The sequence below is a fragment of the Drosophila willistoni genome, unplaced genomic scaffold (assembly GCF_018902025.1).
Source record: "Drosophila willistoni isolate 14030-0811.24 unplaced genomic scaffold, UCI_dwil_1.1 Seg531, whole genome shotgun sequence".
Classification (NCBI taxonomy): Eukaryota; Metazoa; Arthropoda; class Insecta; order Diptera; family Drosophilidae; genus Drosophila; species Drosophila willistoni.
In genome coordinates, this window is record NW_025814459.1 from 3,870,536 (window position 1) to 3,893,042 (window position 22,507).

At 41.4% G+C, this 22,507-nt stretch overlaps 1 protein-coding gene across 1 annotated transcript; it reads left to right on the forward strand.

Moving 5' to 3' along the window:
• Positions 1-202: 202 nt before the first annotated feature.
• On the forward strand, positions 203-730 carry LOC124461567. Its single transcript, XM_047013083.1, has one exon. It carries the CDS (start codon positions 203-205, stop codon positions 728-730), a length of 528 nt encoding a protein of 175 aa, XP_046869039.1.
• The last annotated feature ends 21,777 nt before the right edge of the window (positions 731-22,507 follow it).

Below are 22,507 nucleotides of genomic sequence, written 5' to 3' on the forward strand. Positions count from 1 at the left end.
GAACCCCAGGAAGGAAAAGGGCTACATTTGCCTGTTTGTATGTATGGTTACTTCCGCTCTTCATCTGGAGCTGGCCACTGATCTCAGCACCGACACATTCTTGGCGGCATTAAAACGTTTTATGGCTCGTCGTGGGAAATGCTCCCAAATGTATAGCGATAACGGGCGCAACTTTGTTGGTGCAAAACGTGCACTAGACGAAATGGTACAGCTTCTCGCTTCACGCGAGCACAATGACGTCGTTTCAAAAGCCCTTGCGGATCAAGGCATCAAATGGAATTTTATTCCTCCATATTCACCACACTGGGGTGGTAAGTGGGAGTCGGCAGTACGCTCAGTTAAGCTGGATTTGCGACGTGTAATAGGAACCAACGTCCTCACCTTTGAGCAGATGCACACCCTGCTCTCGCAAATAGAATCTGTCGTTAATTCGCGACCATTGTGTACAGCATCGGATACTGAAATTGCCTACCTGTCACCGGCACATTTCTTAATTGGCAGACCATACACAGCAGTTCCTGAAGACAGCTATTTGCAGATTCCGACCAATCGATTGAGCTACTGGCAGCATGTTCAAGCAATGCTTCAAGGATTTTGGAAGCGTTGGCATCAAGAATACTTGACATCGCTACAACAGCGCCCGAAATGGACCACCAAGTTACCAAACATTGCGATCGGTAATCTTGTACTGATCTTGTTCATCGGCATGGCTCTTAGGACGGGTAACTAAGGAATCAATTGAACAAGTCAATCGCATAACATCCGAAATACGAACAGCATTCCAACTAAAGGCTTTCGATAGAGTTTGGCTGGAGTGTCTTATGTTCAAAATCCGGCAAAAACTCCCAGACTTCACCCACAAACTCACCTTACCTTTACAATAGGAAATTCGCTAAAAGATGTAATTTCTCCGTCTCAGCTGACTTTGAAATCAAAGCTGGTGTACCGCAAGGTAGTGTACTCGGCCCATTGCTCTACCTGCTGTACACTGCAGACTTACCAACGAGTTTAGGACAACGTCCACTTTTGCCGATGAACACCTCAAGGTGGTAGAGGAATGACTAGCAACCTGGCGTATCCGGTCAACGAGCACAAATGCATACAGGTTAGATTTTCGCTTAACAGACGAAACTGTCCAGCTCTACTGCTAAACAACTTACCAGTTCCTCAAGCCGATGATGTCACTTACGTTCGCTTCCACCTAGACAGAAGGCTAACTTGGCGCAAGCACATCGAAGCAAAAAAGTCACAGCTTAAACTGAAAGCGAGTAGCTCACATTGGATCATCAATGCTCGTTCCCCCCTACGTCTGGAATATAAAGTCCTATAATACAACTCCGTACTGAAACCCATCTGGAGTTTACCAGCAATGTGGAGATCATACAAAAAGCGCAGACGAAAATTTTAAGATCAATCACGGGGGCTCCGTGGTACATAGGGAACGACAATGTTCAAAATGATCTAAATACACCTAGCGTAAAATCTGAAATAGGTAGTCAACAACTAAAGTATTCTGCAAAACTGGATACACATAACTGATGACCCAACCCAATAATAACTGATGAGGTCCGTCTGCAGTATCCCCAGGATTTAGCTTTAGTACTAGACTAACAAAAATATGTCAAACCTAGCGCTTAGTTGTTAGGCTCTAATTTAAGAAAAGATTCTATAAATATATTTACCGTTAAAACAAAAAAAAATTAAAGAAGGAAGGTTAATCAAAAGAAGTCTACTAGAATACGAAGGCAAATTGACATTACAATCCAAGCTTAAGCCACGAAGAGCAAATACCAAGAACTGCTTTTGAAGGTATTCAAATCTAGTCTGATCCAAACTCTAAGATAGGAAGAACAAGTGAAGTATAAAGAACATTAGTTGTATAGGCGTCGTCAAATTCTTTTGACCATCTTATATTAAAACCCAGAACACTCATGGCCTTTGTGACCGTGTTGGAAATATGGATGTTAAAATTTGAAAGTAATTTCCTCACATTTGGTAGTGTAAAGATTTAATAGATTAAACTGGCACCAGGATTGAAAGTTTTTAAGATCAGCTTGTAGCCGACTAAATGAATCTGTTTCTTTATAAATAGGATAAAGCTCGACACAGGCCCGGACTGGGACCCTAAGGACCCAACGGGCACAAGTTGAAGGGCCCCCTACACTATATGCTTGAAAAATTATTTCCGAGGAAAATGAAAGGTACACATTTTGGCTTTTACATCAAGTATGATCGTTTATGTGAATAAAACAAAAACGACTTCTTACAAATTGTAAACTCTCTACTTTTTAAAGTAATTAATCCCTTGGGATTGTCTTTATATTTCCGGATTTTATTTATTTTCAAATTAAGTGCACATGCGGTCTTATTGACTATATTCAAGAGAGTATGCCCGTACCCCGCCTTAGCGTATTATACCCTTTTAGTGTGCCCAAATTCGGTTATCGGGGAAATTCACTGAGACGAGGAGCGGGCTTATTTAAAATATTCCTAATATTTACATTCGGCCAATCCTGACATTTGATCGACCTCGATCATACAATTCAACAAACATACAACATACAATATACATATATACAATACATACAATATACATATAAATACTGCTTATCAGATACATATTACAAACAGAAACTCACAGTTTTATCACCCGCATGCATCCACGGCTTGAGTCGGGCTGATTCTAAGATACCTTTGTAGGGCAATTGAGTAAGTTGACAATCGTCAATATCAGTGACTTCGTAACGGTCATTAGGAAGAACTCGATTTATTTTATAAGGACCACGGTATTTAGGAGCGAACTTTTTGCACGATCCGGGAGTGATATCTACATTGCGAATGGCAACAAAATCATTGACTCTATAGGATAATGGTGCCCTATGCCTTATGGCGTACCGCTTTTCATTGCGCTCCTGCGATAATTGAATTTTCGCACTTGCCTCTTGCCTAGTGGCCTCAAGGTTACAGGGGTTTTCTGAACTAAATTTCTCGTCAATATACTCGGTTAAATCGTCTACTAAGGGGCCTCGCTGATCGCAACCAAACAACAACATTGACGGAGTTTTACTGGTACTACACTGCACTGAGTTATTAATAGCGAACTCCACACGATTAACTAATTTATACCAATCGACTTGGGCTAACAGACGGTTTACACGCTCGACCTGCCCATTGGCTTGAGGGGCAGCAAAGTTTCTACAAACTCAGCAAACTCAAACGATGTAAAACACGTATCTCTGTCGGATATAACTCTTCTTGGTCGGCTATAATAATCAAAATATTTTTCTAACGCGGCGGTTACTTCTTTGGTACTAGTGGAATTTACGGGATACAATTTGACAAACTTTGTAAATGCGTCAATCACTACCAAAAGGTGCTTTCTTTTTGATGTAACACTCGGTAAGGGACCTAAGTGGTCAACATGGATAGTATGAAATGAAATCGGACTTTTCGGAATACTATGCAAGTTTCTATTATGTATAGTTCTTGGAACACTATGTAGAATACACGGCAGACAATCTTTTATAAACGACTCAACCTTTGGATTCATTAATGGGAACCAGTACTTTTCTTTCAAATTGTTTACACATTTCTCAACGCCTAAGTGACCTAGTTTCTCGTGACACCTTCTTATTAATTCCCCTTGCATGCGAGCCGGTGCATACAAACACAGTCTTTCCTTAACATTTCTTTTGTACACTATACCATCTATTAACTCAAATCCAACATCATTGCCTTTTTCTACATTTTCTCTTAGTTTACGGATATCCGGATCTCTTATTTGTTCTGACTGCAATAATAAATCAACATCTTGCTGAGACGCACCCACTACACCAACCAGGTTTGCCGACTCATTTCGATCGAGCTGGTCACTTCTTTCGATTTGGTTACTCAATCTCGGATCAACAGAACTTTCATTTAAAGAAACGCAAGGTTTATTCTTAACCAGTTTTAACCGACTTCTTTCTAAACATAGCTCAGACGGTCTGAAACAACTCTTCGCTAAATGAACACACGGGTTTGTCCCAAACGGTCCTAAATAATTCTTCCCTAAAGGAGCACATGGTTCTATTTTACACGGGTTTATCTCACACGGGTCTATCTTACACGGGTTTTTCTCAAACGGGTCTATCTTACACGGTTTTACGGTTTTGTCTCAAACGGTTTTATCTCACAAGGTTTTATCTCACACGATTCGGAACAACTCTGTTCTAAAACGGCATACGGTCTAATCGAATCACTACTAAACTCATTTTTCTCTGAGGGGCCACACGGTTCTATAAAATCGCTTTCAAACTCAGGCGGTTTAACTAACTCACATGATTCAACGCAACTATCATCTTGAATAGCACACAGCTTGGTCAAATCTCTACCAGACTCACACGGCTTAACGCAACTTTCCTCAAAAGTAATATGCGGTTCACAAGGTTCAATTGGGGCATTCTGGTCTCTCTTTACTAATAAATCGCAAGGATCAAAATCACCTTCTACAATATTCTCTAACAACTCGGTTTGCCGACTTAATGCGGCTACATGGCCCATGTTTGAACCGGGTCTGTGAGCAATGGTATAATAAAAGTTTTCCGATTCCAACGACCACCGCGCGATGCGGGGATTTATTGATTTTTTACTCAAGGTTTGGACCAATGAATTACAATCGGTAACGATCAAAAATGGTCTGTGTTCTAAATAAACGCGAAATCGGCGCACGGCATATATTATGGCCAAAGCTTCAAGCTCAAAACTGTGATAACGGGACTCGGCGGCTGTCGCCTTTCGGGAATAATAAGAGACTGGATGCATTTTGCCATCAGTCTGTCTTTGCATCAAAGAGGCACCAAAGCCATTTGAACTGGCGTCAGTATGCAACTCAGTTTCGTAGTTAGGGTTAAAGATAGCTAATACGGGCGGACTGGATAAGGCGGATCTTAATGTAAGAAATACATTTTTAGCGGTTTGTTTCATCGGAAATGGACCACCTTGTTTCAGCAACTCAGTTAACGGTTTAGCTATGCGGGAGAAATTCGGAACAAATTTGCGAAAATAAGAGAATAAGCCTAAGCACGAGTGTAACGCTTTGCTGTTAAGTGGTTCTGGGTATTCTTGAATAGCTTTTAAATGTGTATTATTTGGTAAAATTCCCTTTTCACTGACTTCATATCCTAAATAATCTATGCTCTTCTGTAGAAAAATGCTTTTCTTCAAATTGAGCTCTAAATTGTGCTGAATAAAACGATCTAACAGTTTTGCTAACAACTTAAGATGCTGATCTACGTTGCGGGTGGCAAGAATAATGTCGTCCATATATACTACAAGTTCTCGATCTCTAATCATATCACTAAGTATGTTCGATATAAATCTCTGAAATACAGCTGGTCCGTTCTTTAGACCAAAAGGCATTCTCAGATATTCGAACTGCCCATCGGGTGTAACGAATGCTGTGTATTTAATTGAATCCTCTTCCATGCCTACATGGTAAAAGCCACTTTTCAAATCTATGACGGAGAAAACGGTCTTGCTCTCCAGGTATTCTAGGCAATCTTCTATCAAAGGCAATGGAAAATTATCCCTCACAGTCTTCTTATTTAAACCTCGATAATCAACGCACATTCGTATATTGCCATCCTTTCTTCGCACTAGGACGATGGCGGACGCATAGGGGGAGTTGCTAAGTCGGATTACATTATTGGCTAACAACTCACTAACCGTTTTAGAAAGGATTCCTCTTTCATAATATGACAACCTTCTAGGACTACTATGAAATGGTGTTGTATCTGTCAGACATATTCTCATCATATATTTAGGCAACCCGTAATTAATTGAAAATCGGTCAATGTAATGCTCATGCACAATGTCTCGGCACTCACGCATCGCGCCTAATCCAAATTCACTGCCAACAGTAGTATTCCCGGTATCTGACAGCGTTGCACAAACAGTTTGCAACTCTGTTAGCCATTCTCAAAACGGGGATGCATTCGTGTTTACATTAGGGTTATTACAATTATTATTTAGATCAGTGGTGTTATTACTAATGGTATTATGCTTAGGATATTTAGTAAACAGGGATGCACAGAAGGATTTGTAAACAAAAGCAATGGTACTCTTTAATGATGCGGAATTCTTTTCATACTTTCTTACATTTTCAATCAATGAGAACTTAAGACCTATTTTATTCAAGGCGTCTCTACCAAGAAGTAGTTGCGTCGGCATAATATTATCGGGAATAACTAAAAATTGAATTTCATAATATTTTTTGCAAAACAGAACTAAACATTTGACTGTTCCAAAAGTTAGAATAGAGCCACCGCTCAGTCCATGAAAAGAACTTTTAACTAATTTATCGCAATCTAAATGCGGCAAAACTTACTGGGCTTCCGGAATCTAATAGGGCAAAAATATTATTAACATCAGTGCATCCCCCTTTACAAGATATTCTTAAACTTACTAATTGAATAAATGACTTATCATCAATGGTGTCCGGGTCTTCACTAGAGCTCATGGCGGCGATCTGGGTTCGCATTGGACAATTCCGGTACTGATGGCCCACTTTGAAGCACCGATAGCAACTTCCTTTTGGTCTTTCCGGGCGTGGACAGTCAAACATTAAGTGACCAATCTGGTGGCAATTGAAACATCTCTTATCCCTTGCAGCAGGCGTAATGGCCTGCGCACGGTCTGAAGTCTGACGAGCCTGAGGAACGTAGTTTTTGGCTGGTGGCTGAACTGTTTGAAAACGCATCATCTTCTCTCGCAGTTCGTTCAGAGAAGTACAATAATACAAAGGAGCTGACAATCCGGTTCGATCTTGTAGTGTATGTATTTGACAATGTATTTGACCACATCGGTGTCTTCAAAATTGCCCTGCTGAGCAATATTTCGCATAATGATGAAATACTGCAAGAGTGACTCTCCTTTGCCAATTGAGCGCTTCCTCATCTGGTTAGCAATCTCGTAGTTTGTCATTTGTAGGCCAAATACCTTCACAAGGGCATCCTTCAGCTCGCTCCAGGTTGTAGTCTTTTCATATGTCATGTATGCTTTCGCAGATCCCTCCAGCAGTCGGTTGCCCAACGATCAACATTGGGCATCACTCAGTACATACACTCTTGCTGCTTTCTCCAGCTCACGAATCCATACGTGAATGGACAGATCACCATCACCAGAGAATTTAGGTACAGTAGTTTCGACATCTTTCAAGTTCATGCGGCAATTATATTCCGGTCCGCTTAAGTTCTCCTCCAGCTCCATAACACGTGTTTTTAGCTCCGCCAGGTTTTTACGTGCTGTATACAATTCGATGCTACTAAGAATCGAAGCCAATTCGTCGGTTTCGCTCTCTTGTGCGCTTTCACGAACATGCACGTTCGCGTCTGGTCCTACAGAGGTCTCACGAGACATCGTCGGCGACTGGTTAGCACCCACTTGATCCGGTGTACTTGGCTGCTCAATGTTTCCCACGCCGCGCTGCTCAATAAGAGGCTCCGGACCAACATCCACAAGTTGTCCGGCAAGCACATTGGCAGACACTGCTGGGCTGACTGCCTGCTCTTCGGGTACATCACTCTCTCCAGACTGATTCTGTGCCATGACTTGTTTTACCAATGCTCGCAATTGGTAAATTGACGCTTCTTTGTCGCAAGGTACTTCCTTGGCCGCTAGCAACTCAAACAATGCGGTTTTGTTTAATTTAATGATCTCGGTGTATTTCATGAAAATACGTTCTTTAGGGCAAACCCCACACCTGATTTGTAAACTCTCTACTTTTTAAAGTAATTAATCCCTTGGGATTATCTTTATATTTCCGGATTTTATTTATTTTCAAATTAAGTGCACATGCGGTCTTATTGACTATATTCAAGAGAGTATGCCCGTACCCCGCCTTAGCGTATTATACCCTTTTAGTGTGCCCAAATTCGGTTATCGGGGAAATTCACTGAGACGAGGAGCGGGCTTATTTAAAATATTCCTAATGTTAACAAAATAAATAAACATTTTTATTTGCTTATTTTTTTTCAACAATGCGCTTCAACGTAAGGCGTAATTTTACTAGATTTTAACACTCATCAAACAGTCAAAAGCTTTTCAAGTAAATTGCTCCGTAAGGATAAGGCGTTAATGATTCGTTCATCTTCAATTTGATTCAAGTTTTCTTTTCAACTGCCATAAACAAGAAAGTTTCTAAATGCTTTTGCGTCAAACAGCTTCTTAATTTGTTTTTGACATATTTTAACTTGGAAAATGATCTTTCGATGCAAGAAACAGCAAGAAACAGCTACGATATGAGGAAAATTTTTCTTTGTTATGTGAACTTCTACCATAAATTTTTTTCGAGGTTCATCATTTTTCTCACCCGGTAAGCTTTTCTTTTTGTGCGGCGTATTTTACTAGGAACCTTGTGTATTAAAACCTAGTAAAAATAAATTAAGTCCTCTGATACATAATACTTCTTCGCTTTGGAAAACAATGCCTGAAAATCGAGTGTCTTACAGAGCCTGTGAACGACAGGGGCCCCAGCGCCCATCGATTTATTATGGTACCAAAATGATTCTTAGTGGGAACCTCGTACGAAGGGCCCTAGTGATTAAAAACTGCTACTCTTCTACATGAAATTCCATCAAAAGGGTATCAGCATACATAATAAATAATGTGAAAAGCAGAGGGCCGAGATGACTACCTTGAGGTGCACTAGATGTCACAGGAATGGAATTAGAAAAAGGTGACTTAAAAAGTACCCTCTGTTTTCTATTTCTTAAATATTCTTGAATTCAAAAAAGGAAAAGAGGTGGAAGCCCAATGTCGTTCAGTTTAGAAGTAATAGGATAGGATTAACAGAATCAAAGGTTTTGCTGAAGTCATATGTCATATACAACATCAGTTTCTATTTCTTTATTTATTTATTTATTTATTTATTTATTTACGTCAACTAACACAGCAGTCGACGAAAAAGCTTAAGCTAAAGACAGAAAGTAATTAATTGAAAAAGATAGCTTAGCTATATACACAACTAAACATCCCGGACCCGGTGGAGGTGTTTTATTTGCATAAGGGGCCAGCTATGCCCCGATTCACAGCCAATGTGGTCAGGGATGAGTTGCAGCCAATCCAAGTCCAGAATATTATTATTGGTTTCGCTGTAGATGATTAAAAAGTATAGCGCGAAGAGAAGTGACAGAAAGATGAGGAGAAATTAGGTGAGAAAGGTTGTTAAAAGATTGGCAAAGAACACGAAAAGGTTCGTGAAGAGAGTAGTTAGTCAGACATCTACTAAGGTGAATAGGAAAAATGTATCTAGTAAATTAGTAGAAATGACTTCACCGTTGACTAGTTTATGGAGAAAGAGAATGCCAAAAACGAGCCTACGGTTGTAAAGTGAAGGAAGGTTAATAAGAAGAAGTCTGCTAGAATAAGAAGGTAGGCGAAGACTCGGGTCCCAATTAAGACCGCGTAACGCAAACTTAAGGAATTGCTTCTGTACCGATTCAATACTACGCTGGTGAACATCATATTGCGGATCCCAGACTGGCGAGCAATATTCTAGAGTAGGTCGAACTAACGAAGTGTATAAAACCTTTGTTACATAGGCATCATCAAATTCTGTGGCCCAACGTTTAATGAAGCCAAGAAGGCTGCATGCTCTATTGACAATAGAAGAAATATGAACATTAAATGAAAGTTTTGGGTCAAACACAACGCCCAAGTCTTTGAACGATGGTACACAATCTAACAGAACAGACTTAACAGAGTAATGAGCTAGGAACGGAGACAAACGACTGAAAGTCATAAAAGAACACTTAGAGGCATTAAGGTGTAATTTATTAACGTGGCACCAATCACAGAACGCATCGAGATCTGATTGCAAGTACTGTTGGAAAGAAGGATCATTATAGGAATAACAAATCTTGACGTCATCCGCAAACATGAGCACGCGTGAATGCGCCAAGGCCAAAGGCAAATCATTTATAAGCAGTGTAAATAACAGTGGGCCCAGATGACTGCCTTGGGGTACACCTGACGTAACTCGAACAGTTTTAGATATCGAGGAACGAAAAGACACCTTTTGGGTTCTACCAATAAGATACGACTTTAACCAAGACAACAGTTTTGGGGAAAAACCCATTAAGTTAAGTTTCGCGAGAAGCATAGAATGATTAACCGTATCGAAAGCCTTACTAAAGTCTGTATAAATAACATCAGTTTGACACTTTTTACGGAAGCCATGGTGTACAAGGGGGGTCAATTCTAAAAGGTTAGTAAGCGACGAACGACCTTTCATGAATCCATTCTGACAAGGAGAAATAGTGGATCTGGATAGGTGTTGAAGAGAAGACGTAATAATTTTCTCAAACAGCTTTGGTATTGCCGAAAGTTTGGCAATGCCACGGTAGTTAGAAACATCCGATTTGCTACCCTTTTTAAAAAGCTGAATAATAAAAAACTCCTTCCAAATATCGGGAAAGGTACAAGTCTCACTCGATATAAAGAATAACCGAGATAAAGGGTTAGATAGGAAAATCGAACACATTTTAAGGATGCAACTAGGTATATTATCAGGACCGGGAACGAAGGAAGACGTCATAGATGACAAGCTAGAGATAATACAGTCTTCAGTAATACTAGGAAAAAACATACAATTTAAATGTGGGATTGAAAAGGGATAGGGTGTGGGATCCGAAACAGTAGTAGAATAAGTCGACTGAAAGAATTTAGCAAACAGATCTGCAATATCTGAATCATTATTAGCAGTCTGGTCATTAAGTCTGAAGGTGGAGGGTAGTACATTAGAGCGTCTTTTGGAATTAACAAAGTTATAAAATCTTTTGGGGTTCTTATAAAATTCAACCTTACAGCGAACGATATAATTATTGTAGCATTGAGTGTTTAAAAGACAAAATTGAGATTTGGCTATACAGTAATTTGCATAGTCAAGTCGCGAACCAGTTTTTTTAAATCTTTTAAAATATCTCGATTTAATGTTACGGAGATTAGAGAGCCTACGTGTGAACCAGACTGGCGCGCTGGAGACGGAAGAGACATTGACATAAGGAACGCATTTATCAATTAGAGAATTAAGAGCAGAGTAGAAAAACTTCACTGCACAATCTATATTTCAGCACTCAAATAGAAATGACCAATCAAAAGAGAAAAAAAGGCTATTAAGAAGATTGAAATTTGTTTTACGAAAACATCTACGACGAGAATTTGCGATGTTATTAAATGAATTAGTAACGGAATTGTAAGAAATAGTAACTTCAATGGTAGGGTAATAGGGCTCTTCAGGTTTCACTAGGGGCTGTGTTCGGGATACAGCACAAACAGTGGGATCAGAGACAAAAACAAGATCAAGGATTCTTTTAGAAGAGTTAAGGAAAGAATTCAACTGATATAGCGGACATTCAAGTAGGCTATCAAGAAAAACATGTTGAGATAAAGGAATTAAGAAAGATAGATTATCATCAACAAGCCAAGAAATATTAGGCAAGTTGAAATCACCTAAAACTATAAGGAAATCGCGATCTTTAAGACGATTAAAAATAGTTTGCAAAGCATCAGCATGATGCATATAGGTCATTATATCAGAAGCTGGAGGAATATATGAACAAGAAATATATAAGCTAAAGTTGGAACATGTAATTTCGACGCAATAAACTCAACACCTAAGGGCAGATCAATCGGCACAACACTTGAACACAGATTCGAGTTGACAGCAATAAGTACTCCACCGCCACGATGACCAACACGATCAAGCCTATAAGAAATAAAGTTATTGGAAAGAATTTCATTATCCAAAACAGAGGAGTTAAGCCAAGTTTCAGAGAAAGCTAATATGTCAACCGAAAAGGTTTGGCTATCACAGAACAGGTTCGAGAGCTTGGTAAGAAGTCCTCTTACATTTTGATAATGAATGCAAAGACTAGACGTTATTAGTTTTTTGAAGCAGAAGATAAATTAGGATGGTGGACAGGCAACGGACGGGAGAGCTTATTGGGCGCAAACTCGTGTACAACTAGGCCCTCTGGCCAGAAATTAGTGTCAACCATAGCTGAGAAATACTCATTAGGTACTGTAATTTTAAAAGAGGAGATTTCGCGAGGCCTAGAAAACTTAAACTTTTGAATTAAAACTTTAGCAGGGCATATATTACTAATGTAAGCTGCCACAGACGACTCAGAAGTATCAGGAGCAAGCCTAGAGATAAATAATTGTTTGCGATGAGGCACTACAGTTAGTGGAAGCGGAGGAGCATTGGGATCCGCAAGTGATTGAGAGCTAGCATGATCCTGTGATTGATCAGAGTTCCCGTGAGGGATAGAATGAGGTACACCAGGGCTTGTAATGGGTACTTCAATCTAAAAAAGAAGAGCATAAAGAGGGACAAGAAGATGGTGTAGGCGAAAGTAAAATGGGAAACGATGTAATAGAGAGTGCTGGCGACTGCTTGCGAGGCAACTCAAGGGTACATTCCTTGGGCGACTTCTCAGAAGGTGGTACAAACTTGAAGTGCGACAATAAATGTACGCTAGAGTCACACTCGTTAGACAGCTGTTTGGCCAGTTTGTTTAAAGAAAGAAACTTTAAACGAAGATCCCTATACATACGGCTAAAATCAAGCTGCTGGCTGGCACAAGATGGGCAAGTCCAGCGCATTAAGCCAAGCTCAGGCTTAGACACAGACAAACCAGAAAATTTGTCGTAGTCGCGGCCATTGAGGCCAGCACATTTTAAGTGAATAAGATTATCGCAAAGCCAACAAGATATTGCTCTATACTGATCATCAAAACGATCAGCCATTATAAAGCCAAAAGAAACACAAGGCAAAAAAAAAAAAAAATTTATATATATAAGAATAAATAGAAAAATTTAAATACACAGCACAAAGATAATTATCGATAAGAAATCAATAATTACAAATAAAGCAAAGAGAACAGCTAGAGTGCACAGCACAAGAGAGAGTGCAAGAACAGTTATGTTTAGCATTTTTCTCTTTATAATTATAGAAGTAAGTAAATTCTAAAAGGTTTGAACCACTTGATAATTATAGAGGTATGTAAATTCTAAAAGGTTATTGATTGTAGATCTACGTTTCCCAAAGCAATGCAACGCACGCATACACACACAGTTTATGTAACGTTGCGTCTGTGTGTGTATGCATGTACTCTGTTGATGACGAAAGGCGTAGTAGACAGCTCCCAGCGCTGCCCGCGGAGCTGGGAGCAGAGCCGATTATTATATTGACTGTAACTTGTGTTGTATTAATCCGATCAGATTCAAATTTTGGGATCTGGGGTTCTGTATCCAATATTATTACATATGTAAATTTGATAGCGATTCTCCAATTTTTATGAAAATGTTTTTCCTATACCTTTTTGATATAGTGATCCGATCCTGATAAGTTTCAAACTTGATCTGCTCCAAATAATAAAAAGCACAGAAAAAAATTTTCAGCTCGATAGCTCTTAAGTCGGCTAAGTAAAACGTATACGCACGGACGGACAGACGGACAAGGCTATATCGACTCAGCTTCTCATGCTGATCAAGAATATATATACTTTATGGGGTCGGAAATGGGGTTTTTCTGTGGTCTAACGATTTTCCATTAGAATTTATGACAGGATCGTCTTGGGATAAAGATAAGCCTAGAAGGCCATCAATAAAGTCATGTGACATAGAGGGCAGCAACATGGTATATTCATCTGTTGGTGACCATGCTAAAGCGGGTAAATTAAAATCACCTACAACTATGAGCATGTCTTGACTGGAAACTAAAGAGGAGACAAACTGCATTGCCTCTAAATGATTTAAATATACCACAATGTCTGACAATGGTGGAATATAGGAACAAGTAATAAAAGCATTAAAGGATTTAAAATTTACTTTAACACCGACAAAGTCAATCTTCTGGACTATCTACATAGAGATTAGGAAGTTTGGATTTCAGTCCTCTAAAGTTCTGGTAGCTCAGGTTAAGGGACGAAGCTAGTTTTTTGACCAACCAGCAGATGCTGATGTGGCAGGAATAGTATTAGTTGTTGTTGTTGGCAGGCGAATCGGTTGCCGATTTTTCTTTCTTACAGTAATTTTAAGGGACGAAATGTCCCGAGAATAAGAAAATTTAAACTTTTCAACCGCAATGTTCGAGACGTTAACTTTTTGTTTCGAATATAGGCTATTACATCATCAGATGTGACAATGGGGTCTAGCCTAGAAACAAATATATGTTTCTTTGGTGGTATACGAACGAGAGGCCTCGGTCCCGAAGCGACAGCCGCAGCAGCAACGGAAACATCGGACACTACAATGGGCATCTTTTTTAAGAGATCATTCCCAGGTGATACCGGTAATTCCTTACAAATCGCATTCACAAGCGGGCTCTTAAACGATATCAATTGCTGTACATTAGGAGTGGACGGTGCATGAGACCGGTCGGGGACGATAAGAGACGCTGGCGGATCTACAGATACAGAAACACCCAAGGACTGGTCCTTTTACGTTTCGGAGACTCATTCATAAGCGATAAACTTCTGAACTGAGTCTCCACCGCAGTAAACTCTGCTAAGAGTTTGCTAAAACCGGCCCTTAAAATGCCAAACTATCTCTAGTCCGCCTCATGAATGAGCGCATCTAATTCTCAACCTCCCGGCAAGCATCAACATATTATACGCCACCACCAGCAAAAGACTCCTTGATTCTGCCTGTGTAACCTGCACACTTAACGTGAACTGCATTGTCACACAACCAACAAAGAATATAATCATGGGAGTCAACCGCATTAGTGGCAACTGTCCAATTATTTTTTGAGCAGACAACCATTTTATCAAAAAGTTTAATTTAATTACAAAAGGAAATACAAAAAAATAAAAAATAAAAATTCTAAAGGTTAAAAATCTGTGTATAAGAATATACTGACCAGTTCGGACACAACGGTAAATGTGCAGAGTAAGCCTTCACAACTAAAGAATTACAAGAGCAAGAATACACAAAAACAAAAACACGTATCACAGAGTCGCGGGTAGGCAAAAGACGAGAGCGCAAATCAAACAAGAATGGGAAAGAGCGGGAGAGCGCGTAAAATTGAACACATGCAACAACAATTAGTTTGCGAGAGCGCGAGAGTTAGTTACAACGGTAAAGACACAAAAGTAAAAGAGATAAGCAAAACAACAACACATATGCATCGCCGAAAGTTTTGGTCAAAAAGAAAACATGAGGTCTATGTATAGCCTTTACAAAATTGAACAAAAGTATGGCTAAAGATAACTATCCATTACCATTAATAGACGATCTCTTGGATCGCTTAGCACAGAAGAAAGTATTCACAAAATTGGACTTAAAAAATTGGAATTAACACCATTAGGCCAGTATGAATTTCTTAGGATGGCAATGGGATTAAAAAATGCTCCGCATGTATTGCAACGAGAAGCCCCATAAGAGACGCCAACCACCGCAGTGTAAAAACTGCCAGGAATACAACCACACCTCTTACAATTGCAATCTTAAGTCATTGTGTGTTGGCTGCGGCGAACATCATGAAGATGGCATTTGCACCAAGGACAGAAACAACGTAGCACTAAGACTATGCAGCAACTGTAGAGGGAACCACACGGCCAACTACAAAGGATGTCCTGTCTTCAAGGATCTTAAATCACACCTAAACGGTTGCAAACCCCCAGCTGGACCAAAAATCACCTTTAACGCCTCCAAAACTACACCGGAGGTTTTCTTCGCCAAGGCTGTTAGATCATCCAACATGACTGCTACAATCAGTCCTAGTGTTCTTCGCTAGTGTGCTCCGAACTGGACAGACGGAGCCCGCGAAAGAGACCCCGTCTCTCCACCATCTACAGAATCCGCAACCTAGCGCACCAGAGCTTGGCCAGCAAACTTCTAGTGGTTTAGAGGCCCTATTGATCTCACTCAATCAAAACATGACCACTTTTATGACGTTCATGCAAAACTGTATGCACAAACTGATGCGGAATCAAAACCTGCTTATCCAGAAGCTTATCGATAATAAATAATGGCTTCCCTACGTCTATGTCTTTGGAATGCTAACGGCATCTCCAAGCACAAAAATGAACTGCAACTATTCCTAGACTCAAGTGAAATCGACGTCATGTTGATATAGGAAACTCACCAACAAATAATTTTCAAATACCAACATATACCTTTTACGCAACAAACCATCCAGACGGAAAAGCTCATGGCAGGTCTGGTATCACTCGTTCCTCAACAGATTTGAAACACAGCACCTACAAGCAACTGCTATAACTGTTCAAACCAGCTGCGGCAACACTACATTGGTTGTGGGCGGTAGATGAATTAACCAATGTTAGAATATTTAGGAGATTCGGGTTTTAGTTGCTTTAGATTAATAGTACCTTATTTTATTTCTTAATGTACTTATTATTATTTATTATAGTTATTATTTATTGTAGTTATTATTTTTTATAATTATTAATGCTTTTGCTTCTGATGTACTTCCCCCATCCTTTATAATTGTATCCAAATTTCTTGGATCATTCACTATTTTTGTGTTGACAGTTGAAGCAGACGGACGTGTTCGCGGACAATTAAAAATCGGAATCGTACTCTCTCTCTCTCTCTGACAAACTTGCAAAGACTGCACCAAGTAACGGTGCCTTAAGCTCATATTATCTGATTGGCTAGCGAATCAGAGGGTGACAGAAAAGTGTTGCATACTTTAGGGCATAGAGATTATTTCATAATCATCACAGACTTGTAGGCGGAGGTGGCCTTAATAGGCATAATGGACTCGCCATCCACAACCAACGCACCAATACCAACATCACCATCGTGGCAGTATAGCCCAAAGCCAAAGCCAGTGGAGACCAATCATGCAAGAGGTGCATCAATGCCAAAACAGGCTAAGGTTTCACAAACCAAACCCAAAGCCAAGAGAGTCATCCATATGAGCGAAAGCGACGATAGCTCCTCAAGCACCGAGCCTGGGGAAATGAAAAGAAAAACCCCATTGCACACAAAGCGGCAATCCGGTATCACCAATGCTCCGAATATTGGCAACAAGGAGGCCTCAAGTAGCAGCAACAGGTTCCAAATTCTCTCAAGTGATGAGGAAGAGGAGGACGACGACGATGAAATGGAAGGAGGAGAAGCAATCCAAGAGCAGGCACCCAGAGTACCTGTTCGGATAATAAAGCCCCCCCAATCTTTGTTCCGGGTGTTCCGTACGTATCTGCGCCTGACAAGGAGAGCTTCACTAAGCTCAAAAACTTCTTAATTGAAAAGTCGAAGCTCTTTCAAACATTTCAGCCAAAGGACGAGCGTGCATACCGCATCGTCATCAAGGGATTGCACCACTCAACTGATCCAGCCGATATTAAGGATGCGCTAGCTGCCTTAGGACACACCGTCAGAGGCAACGATATCAAAAATGGTCTCAGTCATCACACAAAGAAGCCAATGGCGATCTTCTTTGTAAACATTGAACCTGCCAGCAACAATAAGGAAGCGTTTACCATCAAGCGACTATGCAGCTGCATCGTCGCTATCGAGCCCCCTCACAAGTCGAAAGAGGTAGGGAGGTGGACACACCAAAGCGAATTGCGGACTTCGCTTTGCCTGCGTGAAGTGTGGAAGTCATGACCACGCCACTGCCGAGTGCCCAAAGCCCAAAGAGGCCCCTCCCTGCTGTGCGAACTGCCAAGGAGAGCACACTGCCTCTTACAAAGGATGCAAGGTGTACCCCAGGGATAAGGCAGATTTCAACAGAGCGGCCAAGCAACTCAAAGAGCTCCTACACAGACTCCGCCGGAACTCTTTGGAAAACTTTCTGGACAAAGTCGAGCCTGGCGACCAGCAGTACAACCTTTGGCGGCTGTCTAAAAACATCAAAAGACTCATCATGAGGAAGGAGCCTCTTAGGAAGGAAGATGGTGCCGCACAGACAGCGACAGGACAGCAGCCTTCGCCACCCACTTGTCAAAGGCCTTCACCCCCTTCAACAGATGTTCCCAACTCGATGCGGAGCTTACGATGAACTTTTTGGATATACCCTGCCAAATGGCCCTTCCTATCGAGACGGTTGATTTTGAAGAACTGCTAGCAGAGATCGGCAAGCTGAAAGCCTCCAAATCCCCTGGCTATGATGGTATAGACATTCTAGCGATTAAAGCCCTCCCGACGAATGCTGTTCAGCTCCTCCTAAACATCATTAACAAATGCTTCCTGATAGGACACTTTCCCACCCAGTGGAAGTGCGCCTAAATAATCCTGATCCCAAAACCTGGGAAACCTGCAGCCAATCTCGCCTCCTATCGTCCGATCAGTTTGTTGGCCGTATTCTCCAAAATAGCTGAGAGGCTATTTTTGCGTAGAGTACGACCAACACTGGACGAGGCCGGTTTGATCCCTGATCACCAGTTTGGCTTCAGAGAGTGCCATGGTACACCCGAGCAGTGCCACAGGATCACGGACAAAATACTGAAAGCATTTGAGGAGAAGAAATACTGCAACGCAGTCTTTCTTGACGTCAAACAGGCATTCGACAGAGTTTGGCACATTGGGCTGTTGTACAAATTGAAGATCGCACTACCAGCGCCACATTACCTATGGCTACGTTCTTACCTCAAGGACAGAATGTTCTATGTGAGATGCGGAGATGCAATATCTGGAATCAAAAACGTCAAGGCCGGAGTCCCCCAGGGAAGCGTTCTGGGCCCAGTCTTGTACACTCTGTACACAGCCGACATGCCGACAACCGAAGGCCCAAGAGTGCTCACAGCCACGTATGCAGACGATACTGCTTTTTTAACCGTGGATCAATCGTCACAGACTGCTGGCAATCTAATGCAAGAGCAAATTGATTCCACTGGTGCATGGCTGCAAAGATGGAACATGGCGGTTAACACAGAGAAATCAGCACAAGTTACATTCACCCTAAAAAGCGGATACTGTCCCCCCGTCCAGTTGGATGAATGCATAATACCTTCTTCCGACTATGCCAAATATCTGGGTGTCACTCTGGACAGGAGACTGACCTGGAAGTCTCACTTGAAAAACAAGAGGCTATTGCTGGATTTAAGGCTCAAAAGCTACATGTGGCTCATAGGCAGAAGGTCGACACTGCAGCTGCGCATGAAGATGCTTATTTATAAGTCCATCATGAAGCCCATGTGGACATATGGGATTCCAATCTGGGGTACAGCCAGCCGCAAAAATTGTGATCTCATTCAGACCTTCCAGAACAAGGCTCTCAGAATAATATCGAATGCGCATATATACACCACCAACTTAGAGATCCACGAGTAACTCAACATGCCCTGGGTTCAGGACGAAATAGCTAGGCTCAGCAAGGCTCAACTGGAGCGTCTCGACAGGCACCCCAACCAGCTGGCCATAAATCTTCTAGACAACAGCACTACCACCCGCCGCCTAAGAAGACTCCATCCATTGGACCTACCAGCCCGCGAGGAGTGATCAGATCACTGGCTCTCACCACCAACGCCACCCTTCCCCCCACCAACATAACCCTAAATACGCTAACCTTAACGATGATTTTGCCTAAACATCATAGTGTGTTATATGTTGTTGTAAAGTTCAATTCCCTAAGTCACTGTCACGCCCCATAATTTACTTATTGTCCACAAATCGGACAGATTGTAAATAGAAGATCCCCGTTAAATAATAAAAAAAAAAAAAAAAAAAAAAAAACTATTCCTAGACTCAAATGAAATCGACGTTTTGCTGATTTCGGAAACTCATTTAACATCAAAAAATAATTTTCGAATACCAAAATATACCTTCTACGCAACAAACCATCCAGACGGAAAAGCTCATGGCGGGACTGGTATCCTAATCAACAACCGTATAAAACACTCGTTTCTCAACAGATTTGAAATACAGCACCAACAAGCAACTGCTATAACCGTCCAAACCAGCTGCGGCAACACTACATTGGTTGCCCTCTACTGCCCACCATGCTTCTCAATCTCTGAAAAGGAATTTACCGATTTCTTTAACACACTCGGAGATCGCTTCATTGCAGCAGGGGACTATAACGCCAAACATACGCACTGCGGATTTCGCCTGGTAAATCCTAAAGGCAAGCAGTTGTACAACACAATAGTCAACCCTCTCAACAAGATGGATTGCGTCTCACCGGGTAGGCCTACTTATTAGCTCACAGATCCACAGAAAGTGTCTGACTTGATTGATTTCGCAGTAACCAAGAGGATTCCACGTAATCGGATCACTGCGGATACACTGCTAGATTTAACTTCCGATCACTCTCCAGTGCTATTCACCCTATTAACAAGACCTCAAGTACTTGATCGCCCCTATAGGCTCACAAACAACAAAACAAATTGGCTTAAATTTAAAATGTACATGAGTGCCCACATTGACTGTTCGCCGAAACTGGATGCTGCAGAGGACATTGATATGTGCGTCTCTGCACTTGAGTCGATGATGGGAGCTGCAGCAAGAGTATCTACTCCACATGCCTTTTCTTACACTAAACCTGTTGACAGGCCTACGAACCGGCGGATAGAACAATTAGTAACGGAAAATGACGTCTAAGAAGAGAATGGCAGATTACTCGCTCACCAGCAGCAAAACTTCGTCTAAGGCATGCTAGTCGCAACCTCTCCAACCAAAGGCGTTAAGACAAGAGGAAAGCTGGGCTCAAAGGAAATACATAGAAAAGCTCAGTCCAACCAGCACTAAACATCCTCTGTGGAAAGCCCACCCAACTTTAAGCGCTCCTACAGAGACAATTTCACCGATAAGGAGTCCAACCGGTGGATGGGCCCGCAGTTACGAAAAGAGGGCATCCGTATTTGCCACGCATCTTAAAATGGTTTTCCAGCCAAATCCAACATCAAACTCATCTATACTTCCCCCTTCGAGCACATTAACGGATAGTGAGTACTCGGAACTCCAATCGGACGAGATCACTGCAGTTATTAAAAACCACATAAAACCGAAAAAAGCCCCTGGCCATGACCTAATCACACCGAAAATGATCCTAGAACTCCCTTTCATTGCCATACAATAAATCTGCACGGCCGAAGGTAATGTTTCACAGCAGGAGTATTTTCTTGCCTCCGACCCCGCCCTCCGGCGTTCAGCTAATTGCAGATCACGCACCATTCTGGCCGCGTAGGAGTTCACCGCATCTCACTTACGTGCACTCGATATCATCTCCTCTATCAGGTTACCAATTGTGAGGGTGGTAACAACCTCTTGAAAAAGCACCTGCCGTTCGCTAGAGAAGCGGTTGCATTCGAACAAAACTTGTTTTGGATCCAGAAGCTGAAGCGGTGTAGGTAATACCTTAAACAGCCGTGCCCGCTAATGATTTGCGTAAGGTGCCTACCAAGCCACGCACATACATCGGGAATAAATCAATGGGTCCAACGCCCTTGGAGGATAGGTTCCACCTCCGTTGCTGTGGCTAGACTTCTCCTTCTAGCTTCAGCCCTCTTCTCCCTCCTAGATGGCCCATCCTCGAGCCAAGATGCCACTATTCGAGCGTCCTCCGCCTGTAGCTCGATCGGAACCATTCCCGCGATAACAAGCGCAGCGTCGTCGGAGTTGGTCCTGAACCCACAACATACTCTGAGCGCACTAAGGCGACATGCTGCCCGGATATGTCTGGTATAACTGTCTGTCTTTACTGCCTCTGTCCTTAACTGTGCCGCGTAGAGAATGATGGAGGTTGCAACGCTAGAGAGTAGTAATTTGTCTGGGGCCGCGCGAGTTATGTAGGCGAAGTTCTCTCTCTCTCTCTCCTCATCTACATTTAACTAGCTCGATCTAGAAATAAAAGCTCAAAATCTCTATCTCGACTATCAGAAAGCTTTTGAGCTCACTCTTTGGAAAAATGTGAACAAGTGAAAACTAAAATTAAATAAATAGCTTTATACAATAAAAAAAAAAAAAAAAAAATATTATTTTATTTAATTAAATGTTAACAGACAACTGTTAACAAAACAGGCGCAGTCGACGGAGTAACCAAAAACATTAGATTCACTTAAGTGCAGTTTGTGCGAATTCGTGCTTGTATGTAATTTCATACATACCAACCTTGTGCAAAAGACACATACCCTGAAAGGCACGTTTTGTCAAAACATACCGGCTTTGACAAAGAGATTCGCAATACGTGCCGGCATTAGAAACCGTATTTTCTTTATGTATGTGTGTCTGTGTGTTTAAATCATAAAGTGCACATACACATACACAAGTATCCCGGAGCGAACAACTTGTTCGATGACAAGTTCTTAAGAACGATTGGTATCGATTGGTGACGGAAACTAATAGAACTAATTCTGTTAGTATTTTTCTTTGTAAGTTCTAAAGAACTACAGCGGCTACTATTTCTTTGGTAGCGATGGCAAACGATTTCACCTTATCGTTTGGAGACATACTTAAGCAGCTCTACATGTTGTAAGAACCATCGAGAATGCCGAGCCGTCGTGGGTCGACATCAAGACGACTCTTATTCGGAATTTTGGCGTAAAGGAATCTT

Excerpts from the sequence above, each read along its gene's own strand:
- LOC124461567 (XM_047013083.1), top strand. The coding sequence starts at position 203 with ATGGTACAGCTTCTCGCTTCACGCGAGCACAATGACGTCGTTTCAAAA.